Source organism: Bos indicus, chromosome 8 (assembly GCF_029378745.1).
Source record: "Bos indicus isolate NIAB-ARS_2022 breed Sahiwal x Tharparkar chromosome 8, NIAB-ARS_B.indTharparkar_mat_pri_1.0, whole genome shotgun sequence".
NCBI lineage: Eukaryota > Metazoa > Chordata > Mammalia > Artiodactyla > Bovidae > Bos > Bos indicus.
This window is the reverse complement of record NC_091767.1, coordinates 90,138,036-90,160,810: the sequence shown is the minus strand read 5'-3', so window position 1 is coordinate 90,160,810 and position 22,775 is coordinate 90,138,036. Positions and strand designations below refer to the sequence as shown.

The 22,775-nt window shown below is 42.6% G+C and overlaps 1 protein-coding gene across 5 annotated transcripts in view; it reads right to left on the bottom strand.

The window, feature by feature from the left end:
- Nucleotides 1-6,545: 6,545 nt before the first annotated feature.
- Nucleotides 6,546-22,775, bottom strand: part of MSANTD3 (Myb/SANT DNA binding domain containing 3) — a 37,827-nt gene continuing 21,597 nt past the window's right edge. For all 5 annotated transcript variants that reach the window (XM_019966649.2, XM_070795202.1, XM_070795204.1 and 2 more), the window contains 2 exons: nt 20,009-20,459; nt 6,546-12,163 (listed from right to left, as the gene is read on the bottom strand). In XM_019966649.2, coding sequence (XP_019822208.1) covers nt 11,754-12,163; nt 20,009-20,426 — 828 coding nt within the window. In that variant the 5' untranslated portion in view covers nt 20,427-20,459 and the 3' untranslated portion in view covers nt 6,546-11,753. The remainder of the gene's footprint in view (nt 12,164-20,008; nt 20,460-22,775) is intronic.

Below are 22,775 nucleotides of genomic sequence, written 5' to 3'. Positions count from 1 at the left end.
CTTTACTGTGGGCAGTTGCATTCTCTCAGTCTTATGTAACAAGTTACTTTTTCTTTAAACTGACTTAGAGTTCTAAGGGAAATGGTCTCTTAAGAAAGTTTGGGCAAAGTGTACCCTATGCTTTCTGAGTAGTCAGTGTGACTTGCTGCTGCTGCTGCTAAGTCGCTTCAGTCGTGTCCAACTCTGTGCGACCCCATAGATGGCAGCCCACCAGGCTTCCCCGTCCCTGGGATTCTCCAGGCAAGAACACTGGAGTGGGTTGCCATTTCCAATGCATGAAAGTGAAAAATGAAAGTGAAGTTGCCCCGTCCCTTGAGGTAACCTAAATTCAGATTCTCTCCAATCTAGCATGCCTTCTATTCTATAGAGGTGAAAGTGATAGTCTCTCAGTTGTGTCTGACTCTTATCCACCCCATGGACTGTAGTCTGCCAGGCTCCTCTGTCCCTGGGATTTTCCAGGGAAGAATACTGGAGTGGGTTGCCATTTCAAATGCTGGCAAATGGTCAAGAGTGATTGAATCACCATTTTGCAATCACCATGAAATAACTGATTTGAGTAATGATCACCAATGGATGCTAAAACTGTGGGGTGAAAGGTTGTAGGGGACAGGATATTCATGTAGTCTTAAAATATCACGCCACAGATAACTTATTAACTATAAACAAAAGGAGATAACTTTATAATGGAAAAATCTAGTAGATGCTGCCTTTGCCAGGTGATCAAATTTAGCCTCACCAACGGTGGGGCAGCTTTTGACCACACAGCTCCGGAAAGGATGTAAAGAGAGATAGGTGATATTATCTATAAGATAGTCTTGCCAAAGAAGTTTAACCTGAATCTAATTACAAGGAAGTAATCAAATAAATTCAGAATATGGGGCACATTGACTAGGCCTGGACTTTAAAAGAAATTTAATGTAAGGAGAAATAATAAAGGAAAGAGGTTTCTTCTAAATTAAATTAGGCTAAAGACACAAAACAACCAAATGCAATAAACCTTGATTGGATCTGAGAAAATAAACAGCAATAAAAGACATTCTTACAACTAGAGAAATGTGAATGTAGACTACATATAGATACTATGTGGTAACTCAGAAGATATTACTAAGTTAATATTAATTTTCTTCCATGTAATAATGGAATTGCAGATGTAGGAGCACGCTGAAGAATTAAACGGTGAAGTGTCAAAGTCTGCAACTTTCAAGTGGTTCAAAGAGCGAGAAAAGCCAACTGTTAACAATTGGTGAATCTAAGTGAAGGATTAAAAAAAGGATTTTTTTTAAATTCAATGCAATTTATTTCATTACTTCAAACATATTTTTTTGCCATGACCTTGGATAGCTTTTTGTGCTTCTTAATATGCTAAATTAGATAGAAACCTTTAAAAGCATCACAGCAAGATAACTGCTCTGCAAAGCCTTTTAGACATAAAAGAATTTCTAATTTGTGTAGGAGTATAAGTGCATATATGGTAAAATGGGAGAGAGGGCCACAAAATAATAAAAAGAAAACTCTGGGAGTTGAAGACCTTTGTGTATAGCACTTAACCTGTGGAGGTGTCTGTCTGCTCATCTGCAAAGCAGGGGTAATAATATTGCCTTTGTCATCCTGCGGTCCAGGCACAGGAGAAGCAGGATAGGAAAAGACTTTATAAAGTGGAAATGGGAATGGAAGTCATACTATTGTGATGTCCTGTTAGCAATGGTTCTTGAGCTTTATTACACCTACCAAGCAACAGGGAAGCTTGTTAAAAGTGTAGATTTCCAGTCTTGCCCTCAGAGATTCTGATTTCAGTAGGTCTGGGTACTGGTCCAGAACTTGCTTTGGGGAAGCACGCCAGATTCTCTGATGCAAGAGATCTGAAACACTTAGGGAGCCACCGAGGATGTTGTTGTTGTTTAGTCACTCAGTCGTGTCCAACTCTTTGTGACCCCCATGGACTATAGCCCAACAAGCTCCTCTATCCATGAGATTTCCCAGGCAAGAAAACTAGATGGGGTTGCCATTTCCTTCTCCAGGGGATCTTCCCAGCCCAGGGATAGAACGTGTGTCTCCTGTATTGGCAGGCGGATTCTTTACCACTGAGCCACCAGGGAAGCCTGCCGTGGAAATTACTGTGATCTAAAATCCTTGCTAAAGTCTGCTATACATGTAAATCGGAGAAGGCAATGGCACCCCACTCCAGTACTCTTGCCTGGAAAATCCCATCGACAGAGGAGCCTGGTAGGCTGCAGTCCATGGGGTCGCTACGAGTCAGACACAACTGAGCGACTTCACTCACTTCACTTAAAATCCCTGCTACTCAGTGTTTGGTCCATAGATTGGCAAAATCACTAGCCCCTGGAAGCTTGTTGGGAATGCAAAATCTGGCTCTACTCCAGACTTACTGAATCGGAATCTACATTTTCAGCAAGATGCCGAGGTGATTCTAATGCACCTTAACATTTGAGAAGCACCACAAGACAGATGGGTGACCTCTCTTTGGCCTTGGTCACTGATTCTCAGCTTGCTGTCAGAAGAACTGGGTACCACCTTTGCCGCTGCTGTTACCTTTAACCTCGTGTAGCTCTTCTCTCTGCTTCATTTTGTTTCTGGCTCATCATTCCTAACAGATGTTGATAAACATAACCAGCCATAAACAGACTAATCAAATCATACTAACTCGGGATCTAAATCTAGTTGAGCTAAATATGCAATTTTTTATTGCAGTGAAGTACCATAAAAGTTACCATTTTGGCCATTTTTAACTGTAAAGTTCAGTGATGTAAAGTACATTCACATTGTTGTGTAACCATCTGTAGAACTTTTGGTATCTGACTTTGAATGACACTTAACCTCTCTAAGCTTCATTTCATTATCTTTAAAATATGGATAATATTCCTACTCCTACAGAGTATTTTAAGAATAAAATAATATATGAACATGCTTAGGGACCATAAAAGATATGCAACAAATGCTAACTTTCATCCTTGGAAGTAGGTTTCCAGGCAGCCCTGGATGTTCAAAACAGATATCATCTACTGAAAGCAACTGATTACGTGTTAAAAGCATATACAAAAATCTACACATTCTGGGTATATTACTGCCTTAGAACAGGGCAATTTGTAAAATAGAAGGATTCTATAATCTATAGAAGTGGCAATTTAAAAGAGCTAAAGTAAACAGCAGCTAATTACATCTTATTGGGAAAATTACATTTTAGGAACCAACAACCTTTATGTACGCCTTATATATTTGGTTTATTTTAGAAACAGTTTAAGTATAATCATTATGCTAATTCAATAACTTTCACAAATACAACTTTTAACTTTGAAGTTGACCCGCTTCAATGGATTATTTTAATTCCATTTATGTACATATTTTCAGGCTTTCCTGGTAGCTCAGACAGTAAAGCGTCTGCCTACAATGCGGGAGACCTGGGTTTGATCCCTGGGTCGGAAAGATCCCCTGGAAAAGGAAATGGAAACCCACTCCAGTATTCTTGCCTGGAAAATCCCATGGACCGAGGAGCCTGGTAGGCTACAGTCCATGGGGTCGCAAAGAGTCAGACACAACTAAGCGACTTCACTATGTACTCATTGGAAATCTCAAGTGGCACTATGTACGTACACATTGGAAATCTCTTCCCCCCTGGCTGGGGAAGATCCCCTGGAGGAGGGCATGGCAATCCACTCCAGTACTCTTGCCTGGAGAATCCCATGGACAGAGGAGCCTAGCAGGCTACGGTCCATAGGGTCGCAAAGAGTTGGACTGAAGCAACTTCACACGCACACACATATACACGTTATCTTTTAAGGAGAATGGTAAATTGAAAACTTGTGTTACATGCAGTAAAGTGAAAAGATTAGTTTAACTTCACAATCAGGTGAATTAAAACAAGGGAAGGGAATTTAGAGATCCTCTCCTCCAACACCCTTATTTTACACACAAGGGAATTATATTAATCCAGAGAGTGATGAGTGGGTCCAGAGCCCAGGTTACAGGACTGCGTCCTGGTGTCACTTGACCTTGAAGGACGGATAACACTTTAGCAAGTGATGGAGAGAGGCTGTAGAAAGGCTGACAGCATTCCAGGTAGAGGGATCAACAGAAGTAATTTCACAGAGCCTGGCTCTGAAACCGAGAGGTGATGAGTGTGTTCAGGGATTGTCACAGAGTGGGAAGGCTGGAGGGAGAAATTAAGATGAAGTTTCATGATGGAAGAAGAGAGTCTTGGATTGTCCTATGACACAGAATATCAGAAGAAAGGTGCAGGGTTTGGGAGGGGGAGGTGGGTGGTACAGTTTGTGTGGCCCTTTCATGTTTATATTCTCATGTAATCATTTTGGAAAGTAGGTTTTTTACAGATGATGGTCTAATATTCAGGAGGCCATGTTCTCTGTAAGTGAAAGTGAAAGTGGAGTTGCTCACTCGTGTCAAACTCTTTGTGACCCCATGGACTCTAGCTACCAGGCTCCTCCGTCCATGGGATTTTTCCAAGCAAGAATACTGGAGTGGGTTGCCATTTCCTTCTCTAGGAGATCTTCCCGACCCAGGGATTGAACCCGGGTCTCCCACATTGTAGGCAGATGCTTTACCATCTGAGCCACCAGGGAAGTTCTTTGTAAAGCAAAGACTTGAATGCAGGCTCTGAATAGAAACACTGTATTCTGACTCTTAAAAGCATGAGCTCCAGAGCGAGGCCACTTGGGTTCAAATCTCTCTGGCCCCATTTAGAAGCCATATGACCTTTAGAGAGAAAAAAAAAAAAAAACTAAACTAAAACTTAGAGTGTCTGTGTGCCAAGCTTTGTTCTAAATACATACAAGTACTCATTTAATGCAACAGCCCTAGGATATGTATTCTATTATTATCACTATTTTAAAGCCTCTCCCTCCAAAAAAGAAAAAGAGGAAGGAACTGGGATGCATTTCCCCCCTAAATTCTCTGTTCTGTTTATCATCTAATCTCAACTCCTTGGTATTCCACTCATAGCCTCCCCACTTGTGTCACTGTGGTAGATGAGATTACCATTCCAATTTTTCACCTCCTCCCCTCACCAGCTTCATGCTTAGCTGCTCAGTCATGTCTGACTCTCTGCAACCCTGTGGGCTTTATAGCCCACCAGGCTCCTCTGTCCATGGAATTCTCCAGGCAAGAATACTGGAGTGGGTTGTCATCCCCTTCTCCAGGGGATGTTCTTGACCCAGGGATTGAACCTGGGTCTCCTGCATTGCAGGCAGATTCCTTACCATCTGAGCCACCAGGGAATCCTCCCCCTCACCTGCTTAAGAGGCGTCTGCTTCCCTCCCCCTCTCTTTTGGCTCAGTCACATGACTTGCCTTGGCCAAGGAGATATTAGCAGCTATCACACTGACACTTGAAATGTGCTTTCCCAGGTGGGCTTGCCCTCTCATCCTTCTGCCGTCACCTTGAGAAGGGCTTCCCCTGGACAGCTCCTACCCCTGCAGCTTGGGGCTCCAAGCGACCCCAGCAGTGCCTCCAGACTTCCCAAAGGCTGAGTGACTACAGTGACCACCTTCCATTCCTGCAGAAAGTATAACACTAGCCCACCCAAAATCTCTCTGAGGTTCAAGGATAAAAATCTAGAACCACATGCACCTCACAGCAGAGCAGAGTTTCCTTCTCGGTTGTTCTAGAAGCTAAACCAGATGATGAGGCAAAAAAGAACTGGAACCTTTTTTTTTTTTTTTTTTTGCTGCACTGCACAGCCTGTGGGATCTTAGTTCCTTTACTAGGGATCAAACGTAGGCACCAGGCAGTGGAAGCATAGAATCCTAACCACTGGACCATCAGGGATTTCCCTGGGACCTTAACTTCTGCTGCTTACAGTAGTTCCATTATAACAGGTCCTTTTGATTAAAAACAACCAATTTCTTAAACAGCAGGGTTTGCAATTTTTTTCTCCCAACAAACCCATGAAAGAGAAAACTCAGACCAGAACCTAATTAAATCTCTTGACAGTTACCGGGAGTTATGACACGGAACTCAAGTTTATGGCCAGAGAACCCCCTACTCTGATGAACACACATGGTGAGTCTTCCCCTCCACACTGGCAGTGCTGTGAGAATGTTTTTCAAGTGGAACTGGAGCTGTTGATCCCCTCACTCAGGAGTAGCAGGAGCCCCATTCTGTCTACTCTAATCAGTGGCAACAGTGAAAAAACCTGCATGCACAAAATCTGGGCATCTGGAGAATGTAGAAATAGAAGCTTTCCACCTAATGATGATAAACTGCACTGTTAGGTTAATAATCAGCTTGCAAACCCTACTATTATATTAGGTAATAGAGGTTCAATAGATATGTTCTTTAAAAATCTTACATAAATCACTCTTCTATAATCACATCTCATTCTAAATGAACCAAAGCGCCGTTTAAAGAAATGCTATGGTGAAATTTTTCATATACCCCCCAAAATCACTCTGGTATCTGTTATGGAAATTTTCTATAGTGGGTATTCCTAAAGCATGGTATCCTTGGGGTTCTTCCCCTACAGAGCAGCATCTCTACAGGGTTGCATCCATGTCACAATGACAACAATAATGTTAAAACGCTTTACATCACTCTTTATTTCAAAAGTGCTTTACTAACATAGACTAGTCTTTACAACATTCAAGGGAGGTAGATAAGTATTACACCACTTTCACAGATGGAGAAACCGAGGCAGAGATTAGTAAGTTGTGTTGAAGGGCATAACATATGGCACAATTAGGAAAAGGATTTGTTGCAGTCATGAATCACCGGTGACCTTTCCCGCGACATCTGAGTTCCACCAACACAGAAGTAGCGGATGCCGCAAGGAAGCAGATGGTCGATATTATGGCTAGTCTAAGGCTACACACTTCACCTTGTTGATACCACATGTTCAATATGCTGGGTGTTGGCAAGTATCTCCCTCACACACATTCTCAGGTGACTCCAACTCTAAAACAGGGGTCAGCACAGACTGTTGTGGGTGCAGAAGGAGGGGCTGCAGAAACAGGGCTGGGAAGGCAGAAGACAGAAAAGGGCAAGGAAGAACAAGAGGACCAGCTGGGAAACAGCCCAGCGGAAAGGAAAGCTGCAGCAGAAAAGAAGTGCTATTGCATTTGAACAGCTTGGACATCTAGAGATGCTATTAAGAGAGTAATTCTTTGCAATGACATTACAGAGTCACTCTTCATGGCTTTGCCAAATATAATTATCAGGTCCTTCTGACATTCCCGGGAGGCAGAACCATTCCTCTCCCCTGGTCCAGACCAAGTGCTGATGTAATTGACCCGACACTGCAGAAGCTGTTGACAACTCAAATACACTGCCCCACCATGCCTCTTTCCTTCTGTTGGCTCTTGTCTTAAAAAAATAAAATAAAATAAAAACAATGTATTTTAAGATTCTCCCTGAAAAGTTCCTAAAATATTTCCTAATTTTTAATGCATAATAAGGTAGGATTCTATGTTTGATTATTGTAAAGGGGCTGTAATAGGCATACGTGGGAATTAGCCTCTCAGTCAGTGCGTCTTTACACAACAAGGGACGCTTAAAAAATACCCTGAAATTTGTAGGTGCCAACTAGGAGAGAACTGAAGCCCAAGATAAAAGAAATCAGTTGACCCTTGAACAACACAGGTTTGAACTGCGCAGGTTCACTCATGCTCAAATTGTTTTCAATATTTGGGTACCATAGTACGACACCATCTGCGGTTGGTTGAATCCCCAGATGCAGAATTGCAGATACAGAGAGCTGACTGTAAAGTTATAGGCGGATTTTCCACAGCTAGGGTGTGTTGGTGCCCTTAGCCCCCCAGTTGTTAAGGGTCAACGATAGTCTTTCCTGACCTTTCAAGTGTGAAGCCTTTATAAGAGACAGTGACTGATACACCACTAGCTGCAGTGGAGGTCCTGATGGCAGAGACAGCACCAAATGAGTCGGGTGATGAGGACCCAGCGAGGAGGGGTTAAAACGTCAGCTGAACAGGTGCAAGGAGCAGCACAGGCAGCCGAAGTGGCAGAAGTCAGAGCAAAGAGGTGCCAGCCAAAGAGGAGGTGAGAGGAGGAGCTGGTGTTCCAGGCTGAGCGGCAGCAACTGCACCAGTTTGCGTCCAGGCTTCCCCTAGGCCATTGTCAGCCAGACGCATCTTTGCTTTGTTTCAATCAACATCATTCTTTCAGGCATCGACTTCAAAACCCTAGTCATCCACTTCAACAATAGAAATCTACCAAGCCTGAGTGATGCCTCTCCCGCCCTTCACATTGGTCTCCCTCATTTTGCACTACAGCCTCCTCTAGGTCCTCCTATCATCTCATCCTAACTAGAGCCAAGCCCTCCTAACTTGTCTTCTGGACTCGTCTTCTCTAAACTCAGTTCCATCTTCTAATCTTCCTCCTGGAGCACCGTTTTGATCACGTTACTGCCGAATTTGGAAATTACTCCACGTCCTCCCAATTACATGTCTCCTGGCACAAATCTTCATCAGGGTCTTACATCTAGTGAATTTGCTCTCCTTTCTGAATCTCCACCTACCAAAATACCAACTCTAAAGATTTAGCTCAAATGCTAACTCCTCCAGGCGGCTTTCCTTCAAGCTTCTTCACTCTCTGCTGCTGCTAAGTCACTTCAGTTGTGTCTAACTCTGTGTGACCCCATAGACGGCAGCCTACGAGGCTCTCCTGCCCCTGGGATTCTCCAGGCAAGAACACTGGAGTGGGTTGCCATTTCCTTCTCCAATGCATGAAAGTGAAAAAGTGAAAGTGAAGTTGCTCAGTCATGTCTGACTCTTAGCGACCCCATAGACTGCAGCCTACCAGGCTCCTCCATCCATAGGATTTTCCAGGCAAGAGTACTGGAATGGGGTACCATTGCCTTCTCCGTCTTCACTCTCTGCTGAGCTACAAATGCTCTAGAAGACGTGCACTGATCAAATACACGACAGCTGTGTACAAGCTCTCCTACTGGGCTATGTCCATGATTCGGCAGGGCAGGGGATGTATTAGTGTTCATCTGTCAATTCTCTACAGCACCTGCCAAGAGATGTTTATTGCATTTCCACCTCAGGTAAAGAACTGCTCAAAAGTGGAATGCATCGGGATATACCTGTTCATAAGTGGAGACATTACCAGTAAGCTGTAGATGTCATCTGGCTCTCAGGATAAAGGAAATCCATGACAGAGCTTTTGAGGGATGGGGTGGGAGCAGGCAGGTGGAGCTATTTGTTTTCAAGTCAAGAGACCTAGCACTGAGGTCCTGTTTTGCCATTCACTAGCTTTCAGCCTGGTGCAAGTGTTTCTTCTGAGCATCATTTCCTCACTGCTGCTGGACTTCACTGGATTAAGGACCAAATGATACACGTTTGTGAACTCTACACCAGTGGGTCTCAGTCTCAATTGGGCATCATCATCCTTTGCAAAATCCCAAAATATAGAAGACCAGGCCTCAAACCAGGAAAACTGAATCTCCTGGGAATGGAACCCATTGAGACAAATTTTTTATAAAACACTGTTTCTAATGCAACTCAAGGCTGAAAACTGTTATGAACTCATAAATACCATTAACAGTAGAACACGTGCTTTAGCCTGCTGGTTTAATTACCCTTTATTTGTTCAGTTAGGAATTAGTTCGATGCTTTTACAGTTCCATTATATGTGTGAGCTCTTTTTGTGTTGTTCTACATTGTTATTTGTGTGATTAGGTGGCAAATTCTGAAAGAATAATAATATATGGCATACTGCTGTATACAAAAATGTACCTAACCCAATGGTGGTGCTTTTTTTTTTTTTAAGACAAGGGTCCTCTAAAACCTTGCTGCACAGAATCATGGTGATCAGACAAGCAGAACTGACATAACCTGGGAACTTGCAAGAAATGCACAGTCTCAAGCCCCATGCCAGAATCGGCATGTTAAGGAGATTTTCAGGTGGACCAATAGATGAAGCAAATCACACTTTTGTCAGTTCACATCTGTGTTGAGGACCTGCCATTCTCTGGCCTAATCTGTCTCCCATAAATCCATGAAGCTTGAGACTTTTTCCAGATGCTACTTCTCTAAAGGGTCCATTTGGAAAAAAGAGTAAGAACACAAATTCTTACAAAAGCATCCTTCCTTTGAAAGAAGACTAGTCTTCATGGGTTCCCTTTAATAACTGGTTCCTCTAAGGTATTTAAAATATGATCAGTGCATATAATAAATTGATATCCATTTAAGTTTTATGCAGTGCATATGCATATATGAGTACATATGTACTTTACTGAATTTACAGACCCTGAGAGCCAAATTCCAAAATTATGAAAGGAAGCTTAGCCACTGTATAAACTCTCCCCGTTGATTCACGTCCTATGGACAATTATGATGTTAGCAGCCGTCGTCCAAGACTGTGCAGACCACACCATAGTCAAGGAATTGGTCTGATCATTATCTAGACCAACTCCCTTGTTTTAGAGACAGGAAACACCACGGCCAAAGACTAAATGGAGTTACCCAAGGTCACATAGCACCTGAGCCGGAGCCAAGCTCAGAATTCAAGCTCCGACTCCTAGTCCTACACTACCTGCACAGCCTATGTCATACATACTCCTCCTTCCCCGACACACAGTCTCAAAGTTTCATTCTCAGACTCTGCTGACCTGCCATGGCACTTGAGTGTCACTTAGCTTCTCCCAACTACTGCTATGCCCAGCTCCCAAGGCTGTTTTTCACACTAGGCTACAGGAGAAGTTATATCACAGCTCAGTCAAAATATCCATTTATCAATCCATATTTCCAAATCTATTGGTAATGGATTCTGAAAAAGCTCAATACCAACTGCATAATGCTTATGGAGCGTTACTATCAGCCAGCACCAGGAGTACAGCAAGGGAAGGGTCTTTCCTTAGGTGGCTAAAGATTAAAACTAAGGGCAAGCATGAACTCAGTAGTACAAAATTGGGAGGAACCTACAGCAGGAAGGCAAAAACTGGAGCACAGTGGGGGAAGCAGCACCTTTAAAAAACATACACAGTGTGACTATAAAATTGCAAGTCTTGTCTTTTAATAAAATAAGAAATAAGCATGACAGAATGTAGAACTCTAAACGAACATTTCTCTCTCAAAGTAACCACATCCTTAGTTCCAACAAAGCTACCATTGTTGGAGACATTATCTGGAACTCTTCTTTGAGTAAAGGGGAAAAAAAAGCAGTCTATGAGCCACATTAGAAAATAACCTTCCATATGTCGGGCTGTTTAAAAACGGAAAATCCACACTCAGAAGATGACGCAGAAAAACTGAAAAGTGTGCTGTAGCTCTTGTGGAGGTTCCCGAAAGACCTCTAGCAAACTGAGCAACAGCATCACCGCTGGAGAAACGTGTATCCTCCCAAGACAGCCGCTTTCAATGGGAGGGCATTCATTTGGATATAAAAGGTCTGCTGTTTTAAAAAAAAAAAAAAAAAAAGACCCACAAAACCCAGCCACACTCCCTTTATAGTCACACTTGCATTTGATTAAAAAAATACAACAACAACACTCACACATGGTTCTTGTATGAATTCTAATTAAGAGACATTACATTCAGAAGGATAGCACTCAAAGTGATAATTTTCAGAAAACTCTAACAGCTTCTTTACCACTGAAGGGGTACACAGGGTGCAGCTGTTTACCTGAATGTATTCTTAAGTGTCTACTACCACTCTAATTTTCCTAGTTCGTAGCTCTGTTACAGGTTACTGACCGCAAGTTCATGTTCCAGACTTTCTTTGCCAACACACATTAATTACAAGGGGGCCATCCCCACAGTCTTTTAGGGTGAATTGGGAAAGGGCCGGTTAAATGAGGAAACAGGCCACTCCTTGGTAAAAGTTTGCAGTTTTCTTTCCCAATACATCTTCTTTTTATTGAGAACTTCCATTTTTATCCTGTGTTCCTCCTCTGCCATCTCACACTCTCGCTCTATCTGCTGGATTTTGGCCACATGCACCTCATTCATTTGTATCAGCTGCAGTTGTAAGATGGACATTTGTTGATGGTGTTCTTCCTCATGCATCTTTTTTAAAGCACCTTCCTGAGAGGTTTTGCTCCTGTAGTTTTTATTGGCTGTTATTCTGACAGCTGAACACGAGGGTTCAGGTTGAGAGGTCCCCTCACATACTGGAAAATGTATGAACTCTTTCTCATCATCGCACAGTTCTCTATTTGAAACAGCAAATGATTCTGAAAAACAGTAGCAGAAAACATATGTTCAAAGATCTTACAGGCAGAGAGTAAATCAATCCTATTTCAAATGACAGGGTCCCCCATGGCAGGATGACTTGAGACAGCATCTGCTCTGGTCTGCATGTCCACAGGTACCCCTGTCACTCCTGACTTTAAAAAAAAAAAAAACCATACATCGAAAGCAATTTTCCCTTAAGAAAGTAACAATAATAGGTTTCATCATGTCATTTATGACACTGCGAACTATGAGAAAAGTGGTCTGAGACTGTGCTTATCAAGGACTGGAGACCTGGGTATGTGGATGTAAGTTCTAAAATGAAATGTGCACAACCCCCAGTGAGCAGAAGACCACAGTATGAAGCCAGTGGTCGGTTTGCAGATTAAGAAGTTCTCCCTTGGTCTGATCTCCCTCTCTGATTCTCATTCAGCCATGAACACTGAAGTTCAATCTCCACAAGGGCACCATTGTTGGGGGTCCTGTTCACAGGTCTTAACCCTTACCCTGGATAGGATCTCACAAAGGTTCTTCCTAGAAAGATGAGCCTACACTCCCTGGCTTAACTTCCTCAGACTTTTCTTCAGTCTCCTACATTTGGCTGTTCCCTCTAGCGCTGCCATCTGGGGGTCAATATTCATATCCTACAGACAATTTCTGACATCCCTTTTATGAAACTTCTCCCTAGCACTTGACAATCCTTCTTGACATTTGTTTTCCCCTATTAGCTTCTGAACCATTGCTTTCTCCTAAGTTTCCTCTCTGATTGCTCTTTCTTCTCTTTTCTGGATCACACTTAAATGTTTCCCTGGGGTTCCTATCTCTGGCTCTGTTTTCCATCCACCCTAAGTAACCCTCATAATCTAATTCCAACCTTCCTTTATCTTCCTTGACTTACTCTTCAAAATCCCAGGTATCCTCCAATTCTACCACAATCTTTATTTTCTCCCATAATGCTGTCTCACTGCTCCTTCAGCCTACAGTTGGGCTCACTAATTGTCCCCAGCCCCTCACTCAAACACACATTCTTACTCTAGTTTCCCTTCCAACCTCCTCCCTAACCCCTACTTCATTCAGGATCAATGCTACTTGCTCTGTGAAACCTCAGCCCTCTCCTTTTCTCTTCTGTTATAGAACTTAACACATCCTAGTATTGTCTGAGGACTGTGACTTATTCATTTCTTTTATCCTTGGGCACCAATTATTTTGCTTGGTACCTAGCGGATGCCTAGCGCTGAAGCTTTGAACAGAAGGGAACAGAGCTTATGGATACAAAAGGTTGCCACATTCGGTGGTGCCATGTTTGCCCTAGTATTTTTATAGGTCAATGATATGAGTATCAGTTAGGGAGTTTCCGTAAGGAAACCACTAACACCACTAACCCATGATTCCATGTGGTAGGACTGGATTCTAGCTCTGACTCCAATGCTTTCTTGGGACGCTTTATATTTCCGGTAATGAGAGTCCTCTCCTTGGAGAAAAATAACATCAATTTATTAACAGAGTTGATTACATTAGTACGTCCACTCCATTATTCCAGAAGATGGGATGCCGGGAATGTTAATGGCTACTGGGGGAAACCTAACTCGTAACACTGTTAATAAAAGGAAAATGGCTGCTGTTTAGATGATTTCACTCTAAGGGGTTAGGTAACAACCATAACTAGTCCCTAATTAAGCTTAAAGAAAAGGTAAAAAAAAATCTTACTTTTGAAAGGGAAGGTTAAAAGGACTCCTGCGTCATCCAGAGATAATGAAAATGTCTCCCTAGGAGTCTTCCCAACTCCAGCGGCTACAGCCTCAATTAGATGTCCTTCCCTCATGCTCCCACTGCCTCCGGAGCCTACCTCTGGCAGAGCACTTGTTAAAACTGGCGGTTTAACTACCTCCCCTTCAGGTCTCTGAGCACTTTGAAGACAGACACTGCCTCTAATTCATCCTCCTGGAGGACCCAGCTCAGGGCCTGACACACTGCTGGGCTTGTAAGAAATGTGTGCGGGATGAATTGGCTGCAGAGGGTCACATCGCTCTCAACACGGCACAACTGTGAAGAAAGAATAGCATTCTGAGTGCAGAGCCAAGGCGCAGGACAAAGGAGTGGGGACGGCTGAGCACCGAGAATGGGGTCCCTCAGATGGGATCAAATGCAAAGAGGATTACCTCATCTGTTTCCTTTCGAGTCTCAGATCTGAAACTGTCTTCAAAGAAGACTGGACACATTAGACGTTTTTTGGTACCTTTAGCCTCTTCTCTCTTTGATTTCATTCCAGAGGACAGTTCTGGATACTCCTCTGAGCTTTTAAAAAGTCCATGCCCTGACAATGCTACTCATCTCTCCCAATTTCTAAATGCTTATTTTTCTCTCAATAAGTCTTGGCTTTAGAGGCCTTTTGATGATGACTATGATGACAGCAATACCATTTTCTGAGCAGCTAACCAGGCACTAGGCTAGTGCTTTGCAGCATTATCTCATTCAATCCTTACAACAACCCTCTGAGAGAGGTGTTTTTATTTTTTATTTCATTTTTGGTCACACCCCATGGCATGTGGGACCTTAGCTTCCCGACCATGGATGGAACCTGTGCCCCTGCACTGGAAGATGGAGTCTTAACCAGTGGACCACCAGGGAAGTCCTTGCTGCCGCTGCTGCTGCTAAGTCACTTCAGTCGTGTCCGACTCTGTGTGACCCCATAGACGGCAGCCCACCAGGCTCCCCCGTCCCTGGGATTCTCCAGGCAAGAAAACCGGAGTGGGTTGCCATTTCCTTCTCCAATGGATGAAAGTGAAAAGTGAAAGGTAAGTTGCTTAGTCGTGTCCGACTCTCAGCAACCCCATGGACTGCAGCCTACCAAGCTCCTCAGTCCGCGGGATTTTCCAGGCAAGAGTACTGGAGTGGGGTGCCACCGCCTTCTCCGGGGAAGTCCTTGAGGGAGGTACTATTATAGAAAACCAAACACAATAAGCTAAAGTCACTTGGCTAGTTGAAAGAACCAGGACTCCAATCCAGGTCTGCCTGACTCTAAAACACAAGCTCAACTATTACAACGCCCACCCTCTCATTATATCACCTGCTCAGCTGGTTACTTACATATCTTGAAATGCAGTCTTCAGGTTGTATCCACTACAAAACCATTGATTATTAAGACTATGGGTATATATTTCAAATTTTGACCTCCAAATTTCTCTCTTGACTTATGAACATGAACACAGTATGTTTATGTCTGGGAACAGCTAAATGAGTCTACTTTAAAATTAATTTTTTTTAGTTTAAAAGTGTGCACATTTTAAATTTAAAAAGCCAGATCTCTCAAGACTCTGCTAGAAGCTGTTGCTTAAAACTAGAGAAGCCCGATGGAGTAGTTAATTAACTTTCACACAAATATTAGCTCCAATGATTGGAAGCTAGTGTTCAGATGGGGAGAGTCTCCTCTTAATTGGAAAAAGACTCTCCTGGGAATGGCAACCTGCTACAAACACACACCATGTAATCTCTCTCCCAGGTAAAACAAAGCCACCTGAAGTAGAAAACAACTCGATCGTGTGCAAAACGGGTAAGAAGGCCTAAAGTGTTTCCTGGGAGCAGAGAACGCAGTCAAGGGGTGTTCTTCCACTTGGGCAATTTGAGTAAGTTTAATTTCATCAGGAAAACCAATGAAGGCAGTCAAAGGATGGTAAGGAAACTATGTACAGGCTAAAACTCAGCCCTTCTCAGCAGAAAAAATGGAAACAGGACTGACAGGGAATATGGATAAATAAGATGCTGGGGATATACACTACAGAATATTATACATCAACTAAAAGAAACAAGTTAGATTTACTCACCATGGTGGGGATAGATCTTTAAAACATTCTAAGTGAAAAAAGGTAAGAGAAAAAGGAATGGCATTTATAGCATGATTTTTAATCTATGTAAAATTTTAATATTTGCAAAAAATAAAATATACACACACAACACCAATGCATGCTTTCAAAAACACATGAGAGAATATACAACACGTTAGAATGATTAGGGTTCAGGAGAAAAGAGTGAAAGTGGTGAATGGGGATTAAAAAAAGGAAAAAAATAATGCTGATTTTTGTATAAGTAATAATACACAAAAAAGGACTTTTCCAGCCCTTTATATATCTAATGTGTCATGACTAGAAATAAAAATCAGCTCCCTGTACTGGAGTTCCTATCCCAAAAGAAGAGGATTAAACTAAAAAGACTAATACTGGAATTTATTAAGAAATGTTTGATAGGTTGGCATGCCTATGTCTGCATTACTGGAGTATAGCTGTATAGTAGAGAACTAACAGCATATGAATTAAATGTAAGTTCTCTCAAGATACTTGAGTCCTATCTGAAAGCTTAGTTTTCCTACGTGCATCTGACATTTGGCCATTCTACCCTCATTACTTTGCCAACAAAGGTCCGTCTGGTCAAGGCTATGGTTTTTCCAGTGGTCATGTATGGATGAGAGTTGGACTATGAAGAAAGCTGAGCGCTGAAGAATTGATGCTTTTGAACTGTGGTGTTGCAGAAGACTCTTGAGAGTCCCTTGGACTGCAAGGAGATCCAACCAGTCCATTCTGAAGGAGATCAGCCTTGGGGTTTCTTTGGAAGGAATGATGCTAAAGCTGAAACTCCAGTACTTTGGCCACCTCATGCCAAGAGTTGACTCATTGGAAAAGACTCTGATGCTGGGAGGGATTGGGGGCAGGAGGAGAAGGGGACGACAGAGGATGAGATGGCTGGATGGCATCACTGACTCAATGGACGTGAGTCTGAGTGAACTCCGGGAGTTGGTGATGGACAGGGAGGCCTGGCGTGCTGCGATTCATGGGGTCACAAAGAGTTGGACATGACTGAGTGACTGAACTGAACTGATCACCCAGCAAATTTTGTCGACTCCCCTAGTTTGTTTGTAAACCTGTTCCCCAAAGATTATGGAAGTTAAGTATCGAAGCCAAATTATCACATATCATAAATCTACAGGGTATAAATTCCTTTATTATATTTAAGGAGAAAACACCCGTTTTTTACAAATACGTTCCTAAGTATTAAGTTTTAAGGCCAGTGCATTCAAATACAGATATACATTTCATGAAAGTTATTAACAAAGCTAAGAACATGCAAGGGACGGTGATCAAGATGACACAGTTGAAGACATCTCACATAAGAAATAGTTGGTGGGAGGCCTCTAGGGGAATGTGTTAGACTCCTTTGTTTAAACTCCAACAAATCTTTGAGCAACTAATTCTGTCACAGGCACTGTATAAGGTGTTAGGACAGTGCTGTCCGACAGAAATATGAGTTACATATGCCATTAAAATTTCTTCTCATAACCACATTAAAGAAATAAAAAGAGGTGAAATTAATTTTAGTAACATATTTTTAATCCAACAGATCTAAAGTATTATCATTTCAACATTCAATCAATATAAATGTTATGAGTAAGACTTTACATTCTGTTTTTTGGTACTAAATCTCTGAGATATAGTGCATACATTTATAGCACCTCTCAATTCAGTCTCCCTACATTTCAAGTGCTTACCAGCCTCACATGGCTTGTGGCTGCTATACTGGACAGCACAGTAGAGACAGAGAGACAGGAGACAAACTTAGCAGAGATACTAACTAAACACACACACACACACAGAGTCCATGGGCCAAAAGACACACGAAAGAAGAAGAGCCATAACTCTATAGCAGGTTCTCAACCTTTTCCCCAGCAAGACCCAGAAACAATGATTAACAATTCCAGCTTTCTTTCTCTTTCTTAAAAGTAAGTTGAAATGCAAAATGGGTAAGGTAACCTCAAAGCTGTTTTAATGTATGGAAAGAGTTTCAGTACCTTAACTACTAGAGAATACAAATTATTTTGGACCCAGTTCCCAACTGACAAAGCAACACACTTCTCCATCACCCTCCAGATCTGACCTGGAAACAGGAACCAGACAGCATATGGCTGTACCTTAAGAACCATCAGCAAAAAGTCTCATGCACCATATATGTACACACAGCCAATTTAAAGAAAATCTCTTTACAAGTGAGTCTCTAGAAAACATCACTACAGGAAGGACACTGAGAATCCACATTTATTCCCTTTTTGTTGAAAATTTAGAAATTGTGTTTATGAGTAAATAAGTTATATCCTTTCCTCTAAAAAGCAAGAGGAAAAAAATCTGTAAGAATAGACTTTCTAGTTCCTACTCAAGAATTTGAAAATGGGGAAATAAGACTGTCCCCTTAGAAGAAGCTGATGAAATCAATACACAACCATCCAGACTGGAGATCTGCAAAGTGAACTGCACGCAGTCCACACCAGCATCTTCCTCAGCAACATCTCTCAGGGAATATAAGCAATTTGAAAAGCAGCCCTGCTGATTCACCTCCCCCAGCACCATTCCTTTCACTGCCTCACAGACACAGAATCACCCAAGGCCAGCATAATGGACAGGAACTCGCTGAAGCTGTAAACATCTCCAAGGCAAGGACACTGTCAATTAGCAGCGGACCCCACTTTAGCACAGAAGCAGCAATAAGGATGGAGGAGAGAGAGCTGGCAGTGTCCATATTAACACTGGGAGCTTCCCTACCTGGGGAACTCAAGAATCAACTTAAACAGAGATCCTACCCTGAGAAACAACACATGAGTTGCCTGACATTCAACTGGCTTCCTAGATTTTACCTTGGCCAAATGATCAGAAAACAAACATTTGATCGTAATTAAGCTTCCCAGGATGATCTGCCGACAGGAAAAAAAAAAGTGCTAATCAGAAACATGTTATTATCTTTTCCACTCTACATGAATAACATTCTTGGTTTTAAACAGTTTCTTGTGACTTTTAATTAACCAGTCTCTCAGAGCTTCAATTTACTCTCGGGACACTAATAAGTGAATTTCTCATCCTGCAAGCCAAAAGTTGGATTTTTCCAGGCAAATCCTTGCTGTCTGGGTCCTTGGAGGGCCTTTTGAGCAGCCTTCTGGCTTTCCCAGAAATCTTCCTCTGCATCAAGGTATATTTTCTGCAAACTTCCATGAATCTTTACATAAACTGATCTTTCCTATCTTAAAAGAGGCAGAAATTACTGATACTTTGTCTATATGCATTCTCACCCTCCCCTTGCCTGGAGAAATTTCAATAGCCCCTTAATTCCAACTTTTTAAAGCCATGACCCACTACTGTTACAGTCTTAATTATGTGACATTCTTTTACTTCCCTAAGAATTACGTATATTTTTCTCTTTTCAAAAATGAATTTTTTCCAGAACGTCTCATGTTTCCTGGAGTACACAAACCAAAACTATAGATCACAATGTTATAATAGGTAGAAATGCTAGTTTTTAACTTGGGTGACTGCTAAATGGGTGTTTGGTATATTCGCCTCTGTACTTTTGGTAACTTTGAAATAGTTCACTTTCTTATCGTGGCCTTTTGAGGAACTTAATGTGGTGCTTTGCACACAACAGTCCTCAAAAACTACTTTTGAAAGATAAAAAATATGATTGACTGAAATGAGTATGAATCCTCAAAGTCTCTTTAATATATAAAATAGAGATAAGCAACTAAGGTACTTCATTCATAACTATATTGATGCAGCCCCTTATTTTCCCCTCTTAGGTGATAATAGTGATTACTGAGACCTCTCTAAGAGATAGCACAAGGAGAGAAGAGCTTCTGTTTTTATGGACAACATGACTTGAATGTCCTATCTAATCCAGAAATTCTGAACTAAGAAAGTCAAGTCTGATAGGAAAGTTATTATTTTTTTTTCTAAGCTCCGTGGAAATGAAGGACTTGAACACTGAATTGTCAAACGGCTACCCGAGGGGAAGGTGCAAGCGGGCGGCACGCACGATACCTTGGGCAGCGGCCTCAGCATGGTACTCGGGCTCCTCCTCGGGAGGGCTCTGCAGGAAATACAGTTGCTCCGGCAGCATGCTGGCAATCTTCTCCTTCCCCAGGACGTGGGTGCTCAGAAGCGGGCTGACGCTGCGCTTCACTTTCTCTCTCCTCTCGTGGGCCATAATCTTTTTGGTCCGAGCCTTGATGTTCTCCCAGCACTTCTTCAGCTGTTTGAAATCCCGCAGCGACACGCTGGGCTGGGAGTTGTACTCGTGGGCAAGCGCCTGCCAGGTGCGCTGCTTGAGGGCAATAGTTCGCGCATCACTTTTCTTACATTCCAGCACATACTTGTACTTTTCTACTAACGCCAGCAGGATGCTCTTTTCCAATTCTGAGAAGTATTTGGCAGGTTTTATGATTTCGTTGTTTTGCATTTTCCACTGTGTTTCTCCTGGCTGTTAGCTATCCTGGAACAAGAAGTTTGAAACAATCATTATCAACTCCAGCTATAAAGGCATCAGCTAATCACTGAAGCTCCATCCCTGACTTGATTCCCTTGTCTGAAATACAGCACTTTCCTCCCCTCTTTAATACTGAGTTGTGATATTCTCAAGAAAACATTCAGAAGTTTACCAGGAATGGGGTTTTAACTTAAGAATAGATTTTCAAGTGGGGGTTCCCTGGTGCCTCAGATGGTAAAGAATCTATCTGCCTGCAATGCAGAAGCAGGTCAATCCCTAGGTCGGGGGGATCCCCTGGAGACAGGAATGGCTACCCACTCCAGTAGAACCTTCGCTGCACTTCTTGGCTCTTTTGTGGTTACCTGGTTATTGTGTTTAGTCGTGTCTGATGCTTTTCCATCCCATGGACTGTAGCCCACCAGGCTCCTCTGTCCCTGGGATTCTCCAGGCAAGAATACTAGAGTGGATTGCCATCTCCTTCTCCAGGGGATTTTCCCTGCCCAGGGGTTGAACCCACACATCCCACTAGGCAGGCAGGTTCTTTACCTCTGAACCACCAGTGAAGCCTGATTATGTGGTGCATGCATGTGTGTTCAGTTGCTTCAGTCATGCCCGACTCTTTTTGACCCCATGGGCGTTAGCCCACCAGGCTCCTCTGTCCAAGGGATTCTCCAGACAAGAATATTGGAGTGGGTTGCCATGCCCTCCTCCAGGGGATCTTCCCAACCCAGGGATCGAACCCGCATCTCCTGTGTCTCCGGCATTGCAGGTGGATTTTTTTTTACCGTTGAGCCACTGAGGAAGGCCCTATGTGGTACAGAACAGCCAAAAAAAAGAAAAGCTGAACATCTATGTGGAACTCTATTGTGTTAATTTGTTTCTATCACTCACCTAAAGCCAGACATCCTGGGATGTGAAGTCAAGTGGGCCTTAGAAAGCATCACTACGAACAAAGCTAGTGGAGGTGATGGGATTCCACTTGAGCTATTTCAAATCCTGAAAGATGATGCTGTGAAAGTGCTGCACTAAATATGCCAGCAAATCTGGAAAACTCAGTAGTGGCCACAGGACTGGAAAAGGTCAGTTTTCATTCCAATCCCAAAGAAAAGCAATGCCAAAGAATGCTCAAACTACTGCACAATTGCACTCATCTCACACGCTAGTAAAGTAATGCTCAAAATTCTCCAAACCAGACTTCAGCAATACGTGAACCGTGAACTTCCAGATGTTCAAGCTGGTTTAAGAAAAGGCAGAGAAACAAGAGATCAAATTGCCAACATCCGTTGAATCATGGAAAAAGCAAGAGATTTCCAGAAAAACATCTATTTCTGCTTTATTGACTATGCCAAAGCCTTCCACTGTGTGGATCACAACAAACTGTGGAAAATTCTGAAAGAGATGGGAATACCAGACCACCTGACCTGCCTCTTGAGAAACCTATATGCAGGTCAGGAAGCAACAGTTAGAACTGGACATGGAACAACAGACTGGTTCCAAATAGAAAAAGGAGTCCGTCGAGGCTGTATATTGTCACCCTGTTTATTTAACTTATATGCAGAGTACATCATGAGAAATGCTGGGCTGGAAGAAGCACAAGCTGGAATTAAGATTGCCGGGAGAAGTATCAATCACCTCAGATATGCAGATGACACCACCCTTATGGCAGAAAGTGAAGAGGAACTAAAAGGCCTCTTGATGAAAGTGAAAGTGGAGAGTGAAAAAGTTGGTTTAAAGCTCAACATTCAGAAAACTAAGATCATAGCATCCGGTCCCATGACTTCATGGGAAATAGATGGGAAAACAGTGGAAGCAGTGGCTGACTTTATTTTTTGGGGCTCCAAAACCACTGCAGATGGTGACTGCAGCCATGAAATTAAAAGATGCTTACTCCTTGGAAGGAAAGTTATGACCAACCTAGATAGCATATTCAAAAGCAGAGACGTTACTTTGCCAAAAAAGGTCCATCTAGTCAAGGCCATGGTTTTTCCAGTGGTCATGTATGGATGTGAGAATTAGACTGTGAAGAAAGCTGAGCGCCAAAGAATTGATGCTTTTGAACTGTGGTGTTGGAGAAGACTCTTGAGAGTCCCTTGGACTGCAAGGAGATCCAACCAGTCCATCCCAAAGGAGACCAGTCCTGGGTGTTCATTGGAAGGACTGATGCTAAAGCTGAAACTCCAATACTTTGGCCACCTCATGCCAAGAGTTGACTGATTGGAAAAGACTCTGATGTTGGGAGGGATTGGGGGCAGGAGGAGAAGGGGATGACAGAGGATGAGATGGCTGGATGGCATCACTGACTTGATGGACATGGGTTTGGGT